Source organism: Eptatretus burgeri, chromosome 7 (assembly GCF_056783735.1).
Source record: "Eptatretus burgeri isolate ZD-2024b chromosome 7, Ebu_testis_v1, whole genome shotgun sequence".
Lineage (NCBI taxonomy): Eukaryota > Metazoa > Chordata > Myxini > Myxiniformes > Myxinidae > Eptatretus > Eptatretus burgeri.
In genome coordinates, this window is record NC_140967.1 from 93,999,045 (window position 1) to 94,021,093 (window position 22,049).

The following is a 22,049-nucleotide window of genomic DNA, read 5'->3' on the forward strand; positions in this document are numbered from 1 at the left end:
ATGAGTCATGAATTGAAATGTAAAAATAAGTTAATACATTTTCGGTGAGTGCGAAGGAAAGAAATAAATCCAGATACACACACATATATATATATATATATATATATATATATATATATATATATATATATATATATATATATATATATATATATATGCTTGAATTGATGTTTTATTTTTTGATTATGTTTTGAAATAAAATTAATGGACACTGATTTTAACCATTGCATGTGTGCAGCGAGCTTGTGCAGGAGCTGGAGAGCTGTCTCTGCTGTCCTGTGGCCATCGCAGAATGTTTTGTCAACAAGGTGGGATCATTCTCCTTGATCTTTGACCCACACTTTCTCGGAATTTTGCCTCCAGGAGTAACATCAGAACCACAGCCGAGTGCAGGTTTCTCCAGGCGACAGTGCCTACAAATTGATACCGTATGATGCAAGGCTTTAACAAAGTGACGAGTTGAGAGCTATCTTTAGAGACTTCGATTTCTAATAATTAACAAGTCTGTGACGGACATTCCTATTCTAAAACAGTACATTCTGTCATGTTGCCCTACATTTTCAGTTTAACATGACCTCATTGTTCTAAAAACCGTATGGGGTGGAAGCTGCTTTCAATCCTCCCTTGCCTCAGTGGGCTGTCTTTCTCAGTGTGCTATTATAATCTACATGGCTACACCCACAAACCCCGTGGATCAGTGAAATACTGTGAAATTGCCCACAAACATAGTCTGAAGTATTATGAAGTGGTCTAAAGTATTATAGGGCCATATCCTTCTTCGGTTATAGATTCCCCAAACACCTATATTATCTTATCCTGCTCTCGATAAAGTACCGTACTTCCAAAGTTGAATGAGTGGAATTCAATCTCCAACTAACGACAATTCAATGGCACTTTGCCGTGTAAGCAACGGCAGGTAAGACGCAGAAGTTCAAGAAACTTTGATGCAAGAGGAGGCCATTTGGCCTATTACGACGATGCTATTATGGAATTGCATTGAAAGGATACCCAGGAGGTACGCACACTCACCTCTCAGTCGTCTAGTCTAGCTCAGTAGTCAAACCCAGGTTTGAATCCCGACCCTGCTATGAACCTGCCTGATGCTTCACATCCAGGGCGATTCATCAATGGTGTGCCATCCCTCAGACAGATGTTAAACTGGATGTCCCATCTGCTTACATTAGTTGGTGGATGTTTAAGATCCCAAGGTGTTCTTCACAAAGAGAAGGCGAACTATCGCCAGCACCCTGAACAAATTCCAAATTCCTGCCATAACTACTGCTGGGAAGGCAATGGCAAACCACACGGTACAACCCTTGCCAAGAAACGACTTCGGCAGTCCTGACCCTGCCTTTGGGTAGAACATGCACCCCAAAAACATCACCTCACCTTCTTTTCCACAGTGGTTACAATTCCTCTCTCAACATTTGGTTGAGAAAGTTCAATGTCCGAAAGTGCTGACCATCCATCCATTGGGACCATACTCTGTGCAGAGCGTCGGTGCTGCCTAAGCAGTCTCCTTGGCTATTGGGTGCAATCCTGGACATGTCATAACTTCGACACAGTATACCAGCATGCTGGCACTCATTTTGCCAACCGTGGAAGGATGACAGGCAGTCAACCCCACCTGGTATTAATTCAACGACGGAGTGGGATTTTAACCCAGGATCCTAGAATACCAAGCCCTCCACCAACACCAGGCATAAAGTGTTGACCCAGCAAAAAAAAACCTGCGAGCATCATATTTTCATGCGTAAGAAAGATCCGTGCAATGACGACCTGAGAAGTGAATAAGTTGTGAACCTGAAAGACGTTGGTGTGCTGCGACGCATGTTTAACGTCATACCAAGTACACACTACATGGCAGCTTCCACATAATGTGGTCAAAGGGCTGATGCAAGGAATTATTCTATTTTCTCAAATACAGTCGAGTCTCGCTAAAATGAGCACAAACATTCCGTGGACGAGTCCTTGTGTCAACAGTTTGAATTATACCGAGACAGCTACCGTCACTTCCACCCACACTAGAAACTTTTTAAACTAGAACAGCACTCGGTAGAGCGCACACCTGCACCAGGCTGTTAGTTTACATGTCGTACCCATTGATAAGCCGGATTTGCATTGAATCGGTTTGTTCTTGTCACCTAACCAACTCATCCACCAAGTTTTGTTATAACTCGACCACAATCTTTTGAAATATTTTGCGAAACATCGTTTTTGGCCCCATCTCTCAAAGGTGATGAATCACTCAAAAAAAATTTTTAATTCTCGTATCCCGATCCGGATGTTCACCTAAATCGAATCAAATCCATCCACAACTTTTTGAGATATCCTGCTCACAGACAGACAGGTACAGGGGTGAGAACATCACCTCCATCCACCTTTGGTGGCGGAGGTAATAGAAGACACCCCCTAGCATTCGGGGGGTGTGAGCGCAGCATTCTGGGACTGTATTGAGGACCAAAAAACAACTTCAAAAGAAAGTCTCCATGTTTTACTTCATGCAGTTTGCCCTGCAAGTGCAAGCACAGTGATAGTTTTGCTTAATTTTTCCATGTCTCCATGGATTCGACTGGTTATTATCGAGTTGAAATTGACTCATTAAAACGTGATCATCTGCAGAAAGTGTTTTTCTTTTATTAATAATTAAATTTGTTACAAGGAGTCTTCCTTATAACAGCACGTAACTGTATTGTAATATCGATATAATCAATGAAGCTCAGCAAGATTAATGAAGAACTAGTCACACAAGTCATGGAATGAGGAACAGCCATCAGACTTAATGGCTGGATGGGAGATGGAAGGACAGAGGATAGCACCTTCTCAATCTCCTTCCAACTTTTCCTTCTTCCATTCAACATCTACCCTCTTCCTTTTTTTATTTCTTCCCACTTCATTCCTTAATTTTCTCAATTCCATCCTCCTAATCAAATACTATCCGAGCTTTATACCCAATACACCTGTAATCCATCCATGCATCCATCCATCCATTGGGACCATACTCTGTGCAGAACATTGATGCTACCTAAGCAGTCTCCTGGGCTATTGGGCACAATCCTGGACGGGTCGTCACTCCAACGCAGGATACCAGCAAGCTGGTACTCATTTTTCCAATCTCAGAAGGATGACAGGCTGAGTCAACCCCACCTGGTATTAATTCAACAGACAAGCAGGATTTGAACTCAGGACCCTCAGATCCCAAGCCCACCACTCTAGCAATTCAGCCAACACCAGGCATACACCTGTGATGATTGCACTTTTACTTAAGTCCATAGCAACGTATTATTTTGATGAGACCAATGAGAGATAGTTTGTTCAGGGAAGTCGTGATCCTCATTTCAACGCAACGCATAAAACTCTTCAAAGTATCCGGTGACGATGCTCGTGAAACGTGCACAGCGGGAACATGGCATTGCTACTTCGGACAAAGATCGAGTGTTTGAAGGCTTTGGCTTTGGGCTACAGATTGGAACTGGCAGCTTCCTCAAAGCTGGAGAAGGCCTGTGTTTCCTTTTTTGAACTGCCTTTTCAGGCCTGGCCAACATAGAAGTGTTTCAATCAGGAGACAGCTGTGTCCAAATCGTGGTTCACTGGTGCAGTGATTTTTTTATTTTTTTTTGGTCAAAACAGAGAGTAGAGTATGTTGTCATCCCTTTGAAGATTCCCATGAAATGTAATACGATTTCCCTCTTCTGCAAGCTGAGGATTCTCCGATTGTCTACATTGCTGTGTGTCTAACTGTTTGAACGAGTTATGTGAGTGTGAGGTTGTGTATATATATATATATATATATATATATATATATATATATATATATATATATATATATATATATATATATATATATATATATATATATATATATATATATATATACTCAATGTACATATACAAACCTACCTAGCAGCCCGACCAATTTTGGAAGGTATGCACTTTGGTGAAACATGTGTGGAATGTCTGCCTGGTTTCTCGCAAGTCATTAAAAAGGAAATGAATGCCCAGACGGTTGTAGCCTCCAGTGTTATAGCTTGGGTGGAAACCACAAAGCTTTCTTATAGTTCCCATTCACTATCATGGCACATTAGAAATCTGCAGCATGGAGAGAACGCTGCTCTATAAGTGACGCGGTTGCACTGTTTTCAGGAGTTTATGTTGAAATGGACAAACAGGGACCACTGGCGAGGCTTGTTAGCTTGTGTCGTCGCGTCACAAAGCATTGCTGACCTTTGTAATCGCGTCAGAGAACAAATTGAGGCAGTTTTGAGCTATAAACGGCAAACAAAAAGTTGTCGCTCCTGAATTAAACCACAGACACCTTAACATATTGAAGAAATGTGTTTTATGCCCACATTTCAGTACTCCGTGGAAGATTGAGCAATGTGGAGCATTGTGGATGATGTTCGATGAGCATTGTGGAGGAGGATCAGGATGAAGCAGTGATCTGCATCTTGCACCTTGGGAAACGTTAAAAAACAGCCTCCTGCCAGTAGTGATACCACTCAACATCACCCTAACTGCTTCCTTTGATCAGGTTACAAAACCTTCATGGTGTTCTTCTGAGTGCAAATATGGAGCGGGAAAATCCATCTGGCATTGACTATGGTGTTAATTGTTAACTATTATTGATGTTTTCTTCTCGTTCGTTTGCACACAGCACTTGGCTGCTGGTTTGCATCGCTTCTGGGGGTAGGGACGAGGTGGAGGGATTGCAGCTGTGCTGCTGATGCAGTGCCTCCTCCAGGTTCGGACAGGAATTTGGAATTTGGCGAGGGTTGCGGCACACAATCGCTTACTCTGTGATCATGAACATCCACCCGCAAGTGCTGGCAGATGGAATCCCAGCTTAACGTCCCGTATGACAAACGCTGCACTCAATGATGCTACACCCTGCCTACTAAGAACCAGGGTTTATTCCACTTCCAGTTCGTGTGCATGTCAAAGTGTGTGCTGTATTCTAAAAGGAACTTTCACACTCGCCTTTCAGCTGTCGAGCCTAGGTTCGAATCCTGACCCAGCTATAAACTGTCATCCCGGTGTTTCACAGGCAGGGTGATTCATCAGTGAGTGTGCCGTCCCTCGGATGGGCATTGAACTGGGCTTCCAATCTATCAGCATTCATTGGTGTACGTTAAAGATCCCACAGTGTCCTTTGCGAACAGTAAGTGAACTATCACCGGCACCATGGCCAAACTCAAATATCCTGGGCCTGAAGCAGCAAATGGCATTGCATCATCGGCATAGCTGCACCCTCAGCCATTGATGCTGCCCCGTAGTCTTGTGCTGCATACGGATGAATAAGAAGGGAACTTTAAGCTGGCTGTCCTCACCTGCAATCATGTAGACACAAACTTGTTTATATAGCTTGCATCACTGTGTCTTTAGCCCTGTAAGGGGCAAACAAAAAAAGAAAAGAAAATTACAATGGAATGTGAATGTAAAGTTATTTATAAGTTAGGTATAATAATATATTCATTTAGCAGGATTGTGGAATATGACAACTTCTTTCTCTATCTACATTTTTACTGCAGAAGCTTGTATAACACTTCTTTAAAATATACAATTCCACGTAGGCCACAAGGGATAGTATGTTCATCTGGACATGTATGACGTAACATTCAGAATATTACAAATATTTCAAGTCGGGGTGGTGTTCCGCTCATTAGAAAAAGCAGTCAAGCAATGGTCAGGGCTTCTGGTTCTTGTAAGGCCTGCAATGGCCTGTGTCATGCCCCGAGGCCTTCTTGGCCTCCTTCCATCATGCTCGACTGCGTCTGCCAGCCGGACCTGAAACATGACCCTCGTCAGCTCTTGAGCTTCAGACAGGAAGGCGTCTGCATGATCCCTGTGTGGCCAGTGTCCTGAAAACGCTGTTAGTCTTATGCCATCTGCAAGGTTCCACCAACATTTGACTTGTTCTGCTATGAATGGTGGTTGGACGAACATATGGATTTTTCCTTTCCACATACAACTCCATTTACTGCTCTTCCAACTGCTGCTCTGCTCAGACCCAGAGAAACGTAAACCCGGTATCAATGGACTTCCTCCAACCGTGTTTGGAAATAACAATCGTGGAAAAAGAATCCGCACAGCGCTGAGCACCCCGAGGCCCACAACGACAAGGGCCTTGTGTTCCTATGACCATTATAGCTCACTCCAGCTGCGTGCTCAGACATATAACAGATCATAAGTTCCCATCTGCCGCAGTCGGTAGCCTCAATGATTGATCTGACACCCCCACCCCCACTATCCCATTTGTTTATGTAGTATTTATGAGATTATCAATGATCATCAACCTCGTCAGATGAAAAGTTCACAACCTCTATAATAGGAGCGCATCGCTTTGAAATATGATGCTGTATTTTGACGCTCAAGGGTATTTGTAACATATGGTATTTCCCTTTCTTTTATTATTATTATTATTATTATTATTATTATTTTTTTTTTTTTTTTACAAGGCTTATTCAGAGGTTCCATGAGATTTGCTTTTTGCCATTTACAGAATGAAGCTTTTCACATCTATACGGAGTACTGCATGAACTACCCAAAGTAAGTTTGAACTTCCTTGTTGCTCATTTTTTTTGATTCATTCGTTTTCCTTTTTCTCAATGCTATATACCTTCGATCGCACTGATTTTTACATTTAATCATATAGTGATGAATGCAATGCTTTCATACAGGCAAGGAATTTTCTTTAAATGTTGCTGCTGATGAATGACGTTGGTGCAAATGGTACATTACGGAATTTGCCTCATTGATACCATGGCAACCGGACTGTGTTTTGTTGTCGCTCAGTGTTGATTCATTTACTCTCCCTGCTGGGCCAAGGCTGCTTTTGCCTGAGTTATTTCCCTTTGAATCGTTACACTTGGGTCTCTCCTCGTATTTGAACCCGGCCGGCACCAAGGAGCTTGACATTTGTGGAGGCTCTGGACTCCTTGTGAGAAAGTATTCTTTCCTTCCCAATGCAAGAAAGATTTATTTGGGCCAAGTTAAAGGACAGATTCTGGAGAGGAAATAAAAACAAAAATTACATTCCCCTAAACCCAGGAATTTGTTTGTGGTGTCAAGTTTTTATGGAATTGAGCAGTTGATAAATTACTTGGTGCAGCTCTTCAGAAAGATAAGATTGGTTTGTTGTTAAAGAAGGAACGTTTATAATGATATAGTTTGATGTTCTTTTGAAAAACCAGGTGAATGTGTCAATAAGTTTCATGTTGGGGGCAGAGGTGGGGGAGGGGTCAAAAATTCCTCCATTTTGTATACATAATATGTAGATGATGCTTTCGGGGCACATATTCTCATGATAGCAAAGGGCGATTTAAAGAGCAATGGCTTTCATTTTCACAACTTCGTGTTTTTTCAAATTCTGAAAGATGGGTTGGCCTGTTTGAGTTCCCATCTGAACCCCTCGCTCATAATGGAGGGAATCTAGGTTCGAATCCCATACACCATATGTGTTTGTCCTCGATCCACAAATGTCCTTGTAATTAATGTAAAAATACACCAATATGTTATAATGTCTTTGTCCTGAATGCAGAATATACATATATTGTTGCAGATCTGGAAACCATTTGCATTCAACATACAGATGTCACAAAAGTAAGTTATGTCGTTAAGTATGTGTGCAGTCAGATCCCTTTCCTTTTGTCTCGTGGGAGAATCAAAGACGTGCGTTGCGATTTTTTTTTAGTTAGGTTATTAAATATTTACATCCAACGAACCCTCCAACAAGCCACCGAACAACCATCCCATCTGCATGACCCCTCGGCCCATCACGATCCACCACCAACCAGCTGCCTTTTCGCACCCTGACGTGACAAGGCAAGATCTCGCGGTTCCGGTTCCTTGGCTCCCACGAACGTTGCAACTCTTTCACGACAACCTTTGCAACATTGATACTGTTACTCATCAAGTATGAACCCGCGTGGAAGAGTGGCTGGGGTTTATAAGAAGAGTCACCAAGGCCCCTCCCCGCTGAAGAAAGTCCATAAATTCCCGAGCACTCTCTGAAGCAGGGGTCTTTTTGGGGTCTTGGAGAGTTTTGGAGGGTTTTTGCTGTCACAAAAGGGTTTTTTGCTGTTACGAAGGGCGTCGAGGCGGCGAACGTGTCTCTACTGGCCCTCCACAAGGAAGGAAAGAGCGACCCCAACTCCCCCCCCCCTCTGTGGACCCCGCCACTCACCACCCGAGCTCTGCCACGAACCTCGAGTCTCACACGTGCGACTGGGGACCAAACCAGCGACCATTTTCAGGTGCCGCAGCATGGAGTACCCCCTTTCTCCGACGGCCAAGTACACAACCAAACTCTGACCCCCAGCTTATCTCTCTCCTCGGCTGCGAGGGTCCAATAAAGAACTCTGGGTTTCTTTTCATTTTGTGTGTGTGTCTGCGTGTGGGCCCGTCTTAAAGTAGAAATGAATAAGTGTTTTTGGATCATTGTAAATACTTCTTGCATATTCGCGTTAAGTTTTGCTTTGTGTTTTCATTTACTGCAAATAAAACTTGTTAGAAATGTTCCCAGTTCGTTTCCGTCCCTTCTTGAATTGGTCCAGCATGGTTCGGATCTGAGTTTAGGCGGGGTTTAATTCCCGATAACCCGTTCATTCCAGGCGGCAAGGCTTTGGCACTTTCCGCTTGGCTGCACCTGAACCGGAGTTGGTAGTCGGTCGAGTGACCCGGTTCGAGCAAGACGTGCCGAGGGCGTGGTTTCCCCGGTAGTCGAAATCGCGTAGTTAATTAGGTAAATTGGTTATGGACAAATGGACCCTATGCTACGCGGTTGAAATGTTGGTGACCACGGTCGGTTGAACGATCCGCCGGCTCGCGGAGTTATCCGAGCTACGTACTACAATTCCGGGGAGTTTGGTGGGAGACGACGGAAGCTTTCCCCACCTCATGGTCATTCTCCCCACCGATCCCCGGCCCACAACAATATATACATATTTACATATATATATATATATATATATATATATATATATATATATATATATATATATATATACATATATACACATATATATATATATATATATATATATACGTATATACACATATATATATATATATATATATATATACATATATACACATATATATATATATATATATATATATATATATATATATATATATATATTCATATACATATACTTACACACATACATACATATAAATATACATATATATATATATATATATATATATATATATATATATATATATACACGCACATAATGAGTACAACCCCAAGAACACCATCCCAACCATGAAGCATGGAGGTGGAAACATCATTCTTTGGGGATGCTTTTCTGCAAAGGGGACAGGACGACTGCACCGTATTGAGGGGAGGATGGATGGGGCCATGTATCATGAGATCTTGGCCAACAACCTCCTTCCCTCAACAAGAGCATTGAAGATGGGGCATGGCTGGGTCTTCCAGCATGACAACGACCCGAAACACAGCCAGGGCAACAAAGGAGTGGCTCCGTAAGAAGCATCTCAAGCTCCTGGAGTGGCCTCACCAGTCTCCAGACCTGAACCCAAGAGAAAATCTTTGGAGGGAGCTGAAAGTCTGTGTTGCCCAGCGACAGCCCCGAAACCTGATGGATCTGGAGAAGATCTGTATGGAGGAGTGGGCCAAAATCCCTGCTACAGTCTGTGCAAACCTGGTTAAGAACTACAGGAAATGTCTGATCTCTGTAATTGCAAATAAAGGTTTCTGCACCAAATATTAAGTTCTGTTTTTCTGATGTATCAAACACTTATTTCATGCAATAAAATGCAAATTAATTATTTAAAAATCATACAATGTGATTTTCAGGATTTTTGTTTTAGATTCCGTCTTTCACAGGTGAAGTGTATCTATGATAAAAATTACAGACCTCGACGTGCTTTGTAAGTGGGAAAACCTGCAAAATCGGCAGTGTATCAAATACTTGTTCTTTCCACTGTATGTGTATATATACATATATTTGTACATATATATATATATATATATATTACATATCTACATACACATGCATATATATATATATATATTACATATCTACATACACATGCATATATATATATATATATATATATATATACATATATATATATATATACATATATATATATATGTATATATATATATATATATATATATATATATATATATATATATATATATACACAAACATATATATATGTATGTATATATATATATATATGTATATATATATATATATATATATATATATATATATATATATATATATATATATATATATATATATATATATATATATATATATATATATATATATATATATATATATATATATATATATATATATATATATATATATATATATATATATATATATTGTTACGGCTGTGGAAATTCGCAAACCACCATTCAGGTCCCGTAGGTGAGATATCTCTTAAGTACATGTGTAGTTAGCCCCAAACCCGTTGTTTAGAGGGAATAAATGTGATTCATTCGGGCTGCGACGCTTTGAGTCAGTCGTTTTTCTTTCTCTAACTTTTATTTCAAATAAAACCCAACGAGGACGCTCGGTGGGCTTTTCGCGCCATTCTTCTCCGCGCTTGGTGTGATGGGAGAGAAGCGAGGGGAGGGCAGCTGGCACTCAATTGGTGGATGTGCGGTGTGACGCGGCCAGGGAGGAGGAACGCCCCTCTTCGAGACCTTTCTCGAAGTTCCTCGAGGGGGGTGGAGCAAAGAACGGGGCGGAGCAACAGGGCGGAGCTCCGAGGATATAAAAGTCGGAGACGGGGGAAGCAGTTTTGTGGATGCTCTTGCTTGGTGGATGCTCTTGCTTCGTGGTTGCTCTCGTCTTCCGGCTCGCTCGTCCTTGTGGCCGCTGGCCGGGTCTTTTGTGGGGCAGTTGTAAGACCCCGCTGGCGGGAAGGAGCGTCCGCCATTCCCCTCTCCCGACTTTGGCCATCCATGTTTCCCCCCCCCTCTATCCGCGCTGGGATAGCGCCGAACACTCGGTCCGTGGCGTCGAGTGGCCAACACGTGCAGGCACGAGGCACGCAGGAGAGGACTCACCTACCACACTCGGGCACGGAGTCGCGGCCAGGTGGGACCCCGTCGACAGACGTCGGAGAGGGACTCGACACGCTCAGGGAAGTCGCGACTTCCATTTCTTTTGATTTCTGTGTAAACGTGTATGTGTGGCGCCATTCTGGTGAAGTAAAACTCTATAAGTGTTGCCGTGTGTCGATCTTAGTCGGTTATAGCTCTGCGTCGTTGTTGCTTTATTGTTTTTCTTCTTACATTTGCTATTTTTGTGCATTATGGTTTGGCTGTATATGTGTGCTCTCCGTGTGTCGTGTGAATAAAGTGCTTGTGTGAACTTGGTCCCCGTTTCGCTGCGTCCTTCCCTTTGTTGAATCTCCATCTTGCTTCACGTAAAGGGTTCGTAGTGGGCTTAATACGCCCGTTAAGTAATCGGAACCGTCGAGGCCGACGATAACACCGCTCGGCTATCCCGATAGTACGGAACGGACCGCTTAAGCGGCCCATGTCCGGAGTCGACCTGCGGCGAGGTGCGATCGCCCGGTTTACCATCCGCATGGGTACTTAGGTAGGTCGAGTTTGGCGAACAACCCTATCCCACGCGGGTGGCCGATTGGCATGATCGTGGTGAGGCCGAAAGGCCCACCCGTGACAAGCTCCCGGCGTTAGTCCGAGAGGGTCACGACAGAATTGTCCGTCCGGTGGGCGACGTGCCGCGATTCGAGTCACGTAGCCGTTCTCACGCCGGCGAGCGCGAATTCGCAATAATATATATATGTGTGTGGATATGTATATATATATATATATATATATATATATATATATATATATATATATATGTATGTATATATATATATATATATATATATATATATATATATATATATATATATGTGCTGTAGCCTGGTGTTGGCGCAGTGGTTAGGGCAGCAGCTTGGGATCCAAAAGGTCCTGAGTTCAAGCCCCGTTGGGCCACTGAATTAATACACCAGGGGGTTGACTCAGCCTGTCATCCTTCTGAGGTCGGCGAAATGAGTACCAGTATACTGGGCCGGTGTATACCCTGGTTAAAATAGGTGTATCATATCCCTGTGTTGTGGGAGGTGACAAGGGTTGCGTCAGGAAGGGCATCCGGCGTAAAACATGTGCCAAATCACTATGCGGATCATACGGATGATCCGCTGTGGCGACCCCAAAAAGCAGCCAAAAGAAGAAGAAGAAGAGAAGATATATATGTATATATATATATATATATATATATATATATATATATATATATATATATATATATATATATATATATATGTATATATATATATATATATATATATATATATGTATATATATTATATATATATATATATATATATATATATATATATATTGTGTGTGTATGTATATTGTGTGTGTGTGTGTATATATATATATATATATATATATATATATATATATATATATATATATATATATATATATATATATATATATATATATATATATATATATATATATATATATATTGTTGTGGCCATGGGTACCGAGACACCAGCTTTTGTTGCTCAGGGGGATTAATCACCTGTTGTCCTCGGTAGAGCCGGACCTGGGGCCCCCGCTCACAATTAACGTTGTGGTATGGTGGGTTGTTTTTGTACCACGAACGCCACTCAGTCAACCACGAGTTCCAGTGTCCACCCTCTAATTATGCCGTTTAACTCGAGGTCACGTGGTTACCTGAGTGGGGAGCATGCCCTCGGCAAAGCACCAATGCTATCTCGATTACATTTTAATTAGGGCGGCCGAGCGTTTTAACCGCTGGTGTGTGCTGCCTATTTTTGATCAAATCTGTGGTAATTACCTCCCAGTCTATCTATGTTTGGACAATGCTAGCCCAATGGAAGGAAAGGACAAACACGAACAGGTTGGAAGTCAATAAATAATTTATTAATAACAAAGTAAATCAATGGAAAGAACTTTTTATTTTCTGAGGTAAATAAAGAATAAATTTCAAAGCAAAATCAATCAAAATGCCAAGAAAGAGACAAAGAGCAGATTCTTATCAGGGGTTGACTGACTTACAGCAAGATACAGACAAGGGTACCCAGCAGATCATTCAGGGGGGGGGGAGGGGGGAAGAGTCGTCTCGCTCACCAGAGAGTCGTCGTCCGTGAAGTGAAAATGTCCTGAAATGTGTGCGTGCATGTCACGTCCGTCGCTAGCACCCAGCCTTGACGTGCACCCTCTCGCGAACTGCCTTGAATGCCAGTCGACGTCTGGGAGGGCACCGAGATCGTGTGTCACGGGTTTAGACCCTGGTGCTGCGACACGGGCAGTTCCTCACACTTCACGAAACTGTTGACGTCCAGTGACCCACACGGATCATCGGTAACTGAACCGCCCCTCACACGTTGGTGACCGACCCGTGCCTCACTTGTTGTCAGCGCTGCTCACACGCACTCCACACGCTCGCTTGCTCAAGCACTGGGAAGGATGAATTGTCTCATTGTTGGCGCTGGTCAGACACCCACACCACAGGTTCGCTTGCTCACTTGCGGGCTTGCACGCTTCCTCGCTTGCACAATTCTTCCCTCGCGCACCTCCACCCGCTTCTTGTAGGCTTCTCGCACTTTCTTCTCCTTCCTCTTACTTCTCTCTCGCTTTCTTTCTCGTTCTCTTCTCCATCCGCTTTCTTCTCTCGCTTCAGAACGGACCTCCAATTCGTTTTGTATCTGCGGGCCATCTCGGCGGGCGCAGTCAGCCCCAAGCTCACCCTGCCCCACTTGCACACGGTTACTATGAGGACGCGTGCGCTCCCAAAAAAGGCGGGCGTCGGCGCTCGCGAAAGAACTTTGCTGAGGAGAAATAAAGGCGCGCGTCAGAGCTCGCGAAAGAACATTGCTGAGGAAAAATAAGGGCGGGCGTTAGAGCTCGCGAAAGAAATATGTGTGAACGTGTCTGTCGTAAAGAAAAAAAAAGCTTCCCATTAGAGAGGGGATCTATTCTTTACCCTTCTCAACGCATCACATTTAAAATCCCATTAGACATGGGGATGGGGTTAATCTGAACATGCATTTAAGGAAATAACTGTCTGAGGACCTGGATGTGTGGATGCATTCATCAAACCGGATTCTGAAATCCGTCACAATATATACATATATATATATATATATATATATATATATATATATATATATATATGTATATATATATATATATATATATATATATATATATATATATATATATATATATATATATATACATATATATATATATATATATATATATATATATATATATATATATATATATATATACAATATATGTATATTTCTACACACACACGACCGGTCAAAGGTTTAAGAACACCCCCATTTTCCAGTTTTTACTGAAATTAAAGCAGTTTAATGTTTCAATGGACTCTGAAATTAAAGCATAAAACAAATAAACAACTGCAGATAAAAAAGAAATCAAGGAATCTTTTTGTTGAACAAAATTTAATCTAAAATTTTGACTCATCAAAGTAGCCACCTTTTGCAGATGTAACAGCTGAACATACTCGTGGCATTCTTTCTCCAATGGAAATCAAATATTGTTCGGAAAGTTCTTCCTAACACTGTTGCAGATGTTCCCACAAATATGTTGCAGTTGTAGGTTGCTTTGCTTTCACCCTTCTGTCCAGTTCATCCCAAACCAACTCGATGGGGTTTAAGTCTGGAGACTGTGCTGGCCATTCCATGATTTCAAGCCTACCGTCTTGTTCTTTTCTTCTAAGGTAGTTCTGACAAAGCCTGGAGGTATGTTTTGGGTCGTTATCTTGCTGTTGGATGAACCCCTGACCAACTAGGCGTAGACCAGTGGGTATTGAATGGCACTGCAAAATGCTGTGGTAGCCCTTTTGTTTCAGGGTGCCAGTCACTCTGTGCAAGTGGCCGACTCTGGATCCAGCAAAAGAGCCCCAGATCATCACGCTTCCTCCTCCATGTTTGATAGTTGGTGTCACACAGTGAGTGATGAACCAAAGATTTCAAATTTTGATTCATTGGTCCATACGACCTTCTTCCAGTTTTCAGTAGTCCACTGGCCGTGCTTCATGGACCAGGCAAGCCTCTTTTTCTTATTTTGCCATCTTAGCAATGGCTTTCTTACTGCCCCTCGACCTGTCAAACCTGTAGCTCGAAGTCTTCTCTTCACAGTTGAAACTGAGACTTTCTTACTTCGACCAGTGTTAAGCTGTGCTTGAAGCTGCTGTCATGTAAGCCGCCTATCACGCAAGCTGTTGACTCAGAGACTTGTCTTCTGATTGTGTTGTGGCTGTAGGTCTGCCAGACCTCTTCCTGTCAGAGTTTCCTCCAGTTTCCAAGTGCCTTTTGATGGTGTAGGAAACTGTACTCACTGACACCTTGGCTTCTTTGCAATTTCTCTGAATTGAAATACCTACACTTTTAAGGGTTATAATGGTCTGCCTGTCTTCCTTTGTTAATTGTCTTTTTCTCACCATTATGATAGCAATATACTACTTCCTGCAGTGCAATATTGTCCAAATAATGCTTCAGAGGGTGTAGAAAAACAGTCTGTTCTAACACTGCTTTTATACAGACAGAGTGTTTGTAACTAATCAACAAAAGTTGGGACATTTGAAGGAATTGTTTGCATCAACTTTCAAGGCTTAATTTACTTCCATTGTTGCAGAACAGCTGCAGTTGCTAACCCATTACTTGTTCTCTGAAAAGGGCCTTTTTTAACAACTCTGAAATTGCATTATTTTTCAGTTTTTGGTAACCTAAACTTATTTTTTTAACCTCTGGTAGTTTACCACTTAGCTTTGTACCATTTCAGGTTATTGACTGGACATGAACTGCTTAAATTTCAGTAAAAACTGGAAAAATGGGGGTGTTCTAAAACTTTTGACCGGTAATATATATATGTATATATATATATATATATATATATATATATATATATATATATATATATATATATATATATATATATTTCAATGCCGAAAGAAAGTCTACACCCCCTTTCAAAATTTTCACCTTTTGTTGCTTTATAGCCTGGAATTAAATTGCATCAAATCAGACTTTTTCCACCTTTAGTTAAACATCATAACCCACAAGTTCCAAGTGAAAAACAAATTCTACAAATTTCAAAAAAATAATTAAAAATACAAAACTAGAATGTCTCGGTTGGATAAGTGTCCACACCCCTTATAATAGCAATTGCAAATTATCTCAGGTGTTACCAATCACCTTCAAAATCACACACCGAGTTATTTGGCTGACACCTGTGTTAAATTGTCGTGATTCTCATTATTTCAGTATATAAGCAGCTGTTCCTGTAGGTTTCCTCTGCTGGGTAGTGCATTTCACAGCAAAGACTCAACCATGAGCACCAAGGACCTTTCAAAACACCTCCGAGATAACGTTTTGGAAAGGCACAGATCAGGGGATGGGTATAAAAATATTTCAAAGGTCTTGAATATCCCTTGGAGCACAGTCAAGACAATCATTAAGAAGTGGAAGGCATATGGTACAACCAAGACCCTGCCTAGATCAGGCTGTCCCTCCAAACTTGTTGACTAAGCAAGGAGGAGACTGAGCAGAGAGGCCACCAAGTGGCCAATGTTAGCTTTGAAAGAGCTGCATGCATTTATGGTAAAGACTGGTCACTGTGTTCATGTGACAACAATATCCCAAGCACTCCACAAGTCTGGCCTGTACGGTGGGGTGGCACGAAGGAAGCCATTACTCAAAAAAGCCCACCTTGAATCCTGTTTGAGGTATGCAATAAACCACTCTGGAGATTCTGAAGCCATGTGGCAAAAAGTTTTGTGGTCTGACGAAACCAAGTTGAAACTTTTTGGCATAAATGTAAAGCATTACGTTTGGCACAAACCCAACACAGCACATCTCCCAAAAACACCATCCCTAATGTGAAGCATGGCAGTGACAGCATCATGGTACGGGGATGTTTCTCATCAGCAGGGACTGTGGCACTTGTCAGGATAGAAGGGAAAATTTATTGAGCAAAATACAGGAATACTATAGACGAAAATCTGCTGCCCTCTCCATGAAATCTGAAATTAGGATGGAAGTTCACCTCTCCGTATACCAACGACCCAAAGCACACAGCCAAAGCTACACTGGAGTGGGTAAAGAACAAAATGATAAATGTCCTTGAGTGGCCCAGTCAGAGCCCCGACCTCAATCCAATCAAAAATCTGTGGCATGACTTGAAGATTCCTGTCCATCAATGCTCCTCAGGCAACTTGACTTGGCTTGAACAGTTTTGTGCAGAAGAATGGGCACATATTGCCCAATCAAGATGCGCAAAGTTGGTAGAGACCGATCCAAACAGGCTCATAGCTGTAAATGCTGTCAAAAGTTCCTTCACCGAGTATTAACTCAGGGGGGTGGACACTTATCCAACCAAGATATTCTCACTTTACATTTTAAATTAATTTTCTGAAATTTGCAGAATTTGTTTTTCCTTGGAAGTTGTGGGCTACGATGTGTAAATGGAGGTTGAAAAAGTCTGATTTATTACAATTAAATTCCAGGCTATAAGGCAACAAAAGGTGAAAAATTTGAAAGGGGGTGTAGACTTTCTATAGCCACCGTATATTATCGTGAGATCCTTGCTGTTTAACGTAAACCATCCATGCTCTTTACCGGAGGAAGAGGAAAAGTTTCATCACGCTCTCTTCACACATGCACCCAACATAGTAGCAATAGCATAACTGTGATGAAAATTATCCACAATCTTTCCTGATTGTCCCCTGCATGTACAGCTCTGTGGCCTTGCTGAACGAGTGCCTGCAGAATGGGGTGCTGGAAAGATTTTTTCAAAAAACACAGGCGTCTCTGCACCATGCATTGCCCCTCAGTGCATACTTGCTCAAGCCTGTGCAGCGAATCCTCAAGTACCATCTCTTGCTGCAGGTCGGTGCCTTGTCTAGTTACATGTAGTTATGTGTACCACCAAGCGCCTCGCATATGGGTTATTGTTTGGGATGGCATCCCTTGTTCGCTGCAAGCCGAGAACTTTTCCTTGCTGGAAACTTTGTCCGATCCACTGGAATGCTTTAAACTTTTTTCTTTGTCTTTTTTTTCCTACCCTGTCGGAGGAGTTATTTTCTAAATCGAAGTACCTTGAACTGCTTTTTTTGGCAAAAAATAGAACGGCATATTTTTTGGCATTTAAGTCGTGTTTTCAACACAGAAATCTGGCCCTCAACTTGTACTCAGAATTGACTACCTCTCTCTATATGATAACAAATGTGTTAAAAACTGTTTACATTCCTAATTTATCCGAAAGGTCATCCCACAACGGACGAGTGAGGGGCATTTTGAGCCTGGAATTGCCATAGGTGGCGATGCAATGCCTCGCGAGTGCCAGGGAGGAATTACTACCTCGATTGTTCTGGACGACAGTTTTGATAACTACGGTAGTTGATCTCGCTTTGTCTTTTACTCCAAATCGACTTATCTATGAATGAAGGAAAGAAAAATGGGGAACTATACCAATTTTGATTTGCACTCCATATCGACTTATACGCTGAAACATACGGTAATATTCCGTCAAAATTCTCATGATGTTCAAGCATTGCACTATTTCATGGTATTCAATCTCGTCCTTATTCCAACTCTCATCCCAAACTCTTGTTATCAGGGTTTGAGTGTAAATGCATGTTAGGGGATCTGAAATGAGCCTTTTTAACAAGGAAGTGCAGGAAAAGTTTAATTTTCACCTGTACACGTTATTCTTTCACGAATGTGGATTGCACTTTAATTTGAATACAGTAATGAACAGGTGTATGATGCATCAGCATGATTTTCAAATTGAGGTTTAAGCCCTTGATAAGCTATTATATTCATCAGCATTATTTAATATTTGCATGATTACCACCCTCGTTCCTCGAGCATTTCAATTAAAACTCGAGGGGGAGCACTCGGTAGAGTGAAAAACTTCCGCCGCCAATACTGCTGGGTCACTCAAGTGAACCTTATATCTTATTCATTAAATATGACGTCAACAGTGCTGACAGACTTATAGTTCTTTTCTCCAACATTTTTTTTTGGGGGGGGGGGTGGTTGGAAATCACTTAAAACATGTAGAAATGCAAAAGAAAAATCAAATATTTTTCAAATAAAATCAACATTTTTTTGAAAAAAAGTGAAATTTTCCAAGTTTTTTTTTTCCTCCAACATTTTTTTTTTTGGTGGAAATCACTTAAAACATGTAGAAATGCAAAAACAAAAATTCAAATATTTTTTCAAAATGGCCGCCATAGCGGCCATATTGGATTTTGGACAATGTCCAAAATCTAATGGCATGATCCTTGGACCATACCTAATCCCCCCACCAAGTTTCTTCGAAATCCGTCGAGGAGTTTTTCCGTAATACTGTTTACAAACAAATAAACAAACAAACAAACTAGAGGGGGAGCACTCGGTGGAGTGCAAAACCTCTGCCGCCAATACTGCGAGGTCACTCAAGTGAACCTGATATCCTATTCATTCAATTTGACGTCAACAGTGCTCACAGAGTTATAGTTTGCAACTTTCCCTTTTACTTTTAACTTTTACATACTCAATTCATTCGTCATAACTAGATTCCTTGAGACAGAAATTGATTTTACATGGGTATATCCACCTGAAGTTCCAAAATCAGCCGCAATTATAATTTTGGCATGGTTTTTTTTTTTGTTGGAAATCACTTATAACATGTAGAAATGCAAAAAAAAAATTCGCAATTTTGTTGAAAAAAAGTTGCAAAATTTTTTTTTTCTCTAACAATTTTTTTTTTGGGGGGGGGTGGAAATCACTTAAAACATGTGGAAATGCAAAAACAAAAATTCAAATATTTTTTCAAAATGGCCGCCATAGCGGCCATATTGGACTTTGAACCAAGTCCAAAATTTAATGGCATGATCCTTGGACCATACCTAATCCCCCCACCAAGTTTCGTCGAAATCCGTCGAGGAGTTTTTTCCGTAATACTGTTCACAAACAAACAAACAAACAAACAGACAGGGGTGAAAACAGTAACCTCCATCCATCTTCGATGGCGGAGGTTAATGAATGCAGTGCAAGTTTAAAAGCATAAACTGAACACACCACTTCCGAGTGCCGATATTACTTTCTTTGCTTTGCAACTGTGTACTTACATTTGGCAATTTTTTATGGCAAATAAACTTGCTTTTGATTTGTAATAAGCAATCGCCTATATGTAATTCGAAAAGTGTTTGTTTGTTTGTTTGTTTGTATAGTGTATTTGTTTGACTTCTATGAAATTCTAAACTGATTTCCAGAATGAGTTGGAAAATTATGGTTGTACTCAGGGTGGACACGAGGAGGTTTTAAGCAATAAAAGTATTTCATGGCCCCCGGGGTTCGAGCGGAAAGTGGGGGAGTGGTGTGGGGTGGGGCAGCTTGGGTCGTAAAATTCTCTATGTAAATGTGTGTCGTGTAGCGTTTCTCCCTGTGGTCGTGGGTATTATAAGTCAGAACTAGAATGGCACTCAGTGGAGCGCATACCTCCGCAAGGACGAACAGTTTACGTTTTCTATCCCATTGGAAGGCCGGATCTGTTTTCGGACCTAAACCAAAATCTATATCAGCTTGTTCTTGTACATACCCAACTCATCCACCAAGTTTCATACGAATCCATCCACAACGTTGTCAGATATCGTGCTGTACATTATTTTTGGCCTTATTTCTCAACAGTAAAGAATCACTTTAAAAATTTGAGTAGTCGAATACGGATGCAGATCTTCGCCAAGATCTAATCAGTTCGTTCTTGTCACACACCCAACCTGTCCACAAAATTTCATCTCGGTTCGTCCACAACTTTTTGAGATATCCTGCACACAAACAAACATGAAGACAACGACGTGCAGAGCATGATATTTGCAAAATCCATCAAACAAATTTGACCTCAAAAATATTTACTGGTTGAATTAAATGACCAAACATGCAACTCTTCAAATTTTAGGTGAATCAGAAGAAAATTGACAATTTAAAAAAATTGGCCTATGTTGACCTTTTGGCCCATGTTGACCTCAAAAACTAATTGATGGTTGAATTCAGTGACCTGAAATGAAAATCCTCTTCAAATTTCAAGTCAATCGGATGAAAGTTGAAGATTTTAGAAATTTGATAAATTTGTTGACCTTTGAGGTCAAAAGGTCAACCGAGGCCTTTTGATCTCAAAAACAACAGGCTTCTTCCTTCTGCCAAACTCCACCATGTGGTGAAGTTTCGTGAAGATCGGCTGAAAATTGTGACCTGTAGGTGACAAACAGACAAACAGACAGACAGACAGAATAACAAAATCGACTAACTAATATATTTGAAAAATGTTCGATTTTGCAAGTAACAAACAAACAGAAAGTGGTGAAAACATAACCTTGTTCAACTTCACAGGCAGAGGAAATAAATAAGATCCACATCCAGTATCTCTCGATTTTTCACAATTCCGTGAATGCTACTTTTCCAAAACACGCAATGACGTTTAGATAGCGATCAACATGATTTCCAATTTATTGCGTGTCACCGGCTGCGAATAGTTGGTGGAAAAGACCTCCTATATGTGACCATCCCAGAAATCCTTTAACACCTTCACCTGCAGACCTTTGATGCGCTGGATCAGTTGTTGTATTTTGTGATTTATTTTACAAGCATAATGTGCATTTTGTTGAAACCTACTCGGACTGAGTGTGAATTTTTAGCCAAGAATGCATGCCAGTCCAGTAAATCGCAGCACTTTAAATCTCGTGAGGGGAAATTCCAAGTTTGAGGAAGTTTTGATTTTGACTCCGCAGGAAATTGAAAATCACTACGATGGGCCAGATGAGGCCTTTCAGCTTATCGAGAAGGCCACGACCACAATGATGCATGTGGCTCAGCACATCAACGACATCAAACGTAAACACGAGTATGCACAGAGAGTCCTGGTAAGCCGGGTAATCTGGTAATGGGTTGTGGGGATGACAAAGTGGGTAGTGACCGGAAGAAAT

The 22,049-nt window shown here is 41.3% G+C and overlaps 1 protein-coding gene across 8 annotated transcripts in view; it reads left to right on the plus strand.

Annotated features, from left to right (window-relative positions):
• Window positions 1-22,049, plus strand: part of LOC147023821 (uncharacterized) — a 373,912-nt gene that overhangs the window by 281,324 nt on the left and 70,539 nt on the right. For all 8 annotated transcript variants that reach the window (XM_085889658.1, XM_085889651.1, XM_085889657.1 and 5 more), the window contains 4 exons: window positions 239-308; window positions 6,500-6,546; window positions 17,820-17,970; window positions 21,855-21,986. In XM_085889658.1, coding sequence (XP_085745784.1) covers window positions 239-308; window positions 6,500-6,546; window positions 17,820-17,970; window positions 21,855-21,986 — 400 coding nt within the window. The remainder of the gene's footprint in view (window positions 1-238; window positions 309-6,499; window positions 6,547-17,819; window positions 17,971-21,854; window positions 21,987-22,049) is intronic.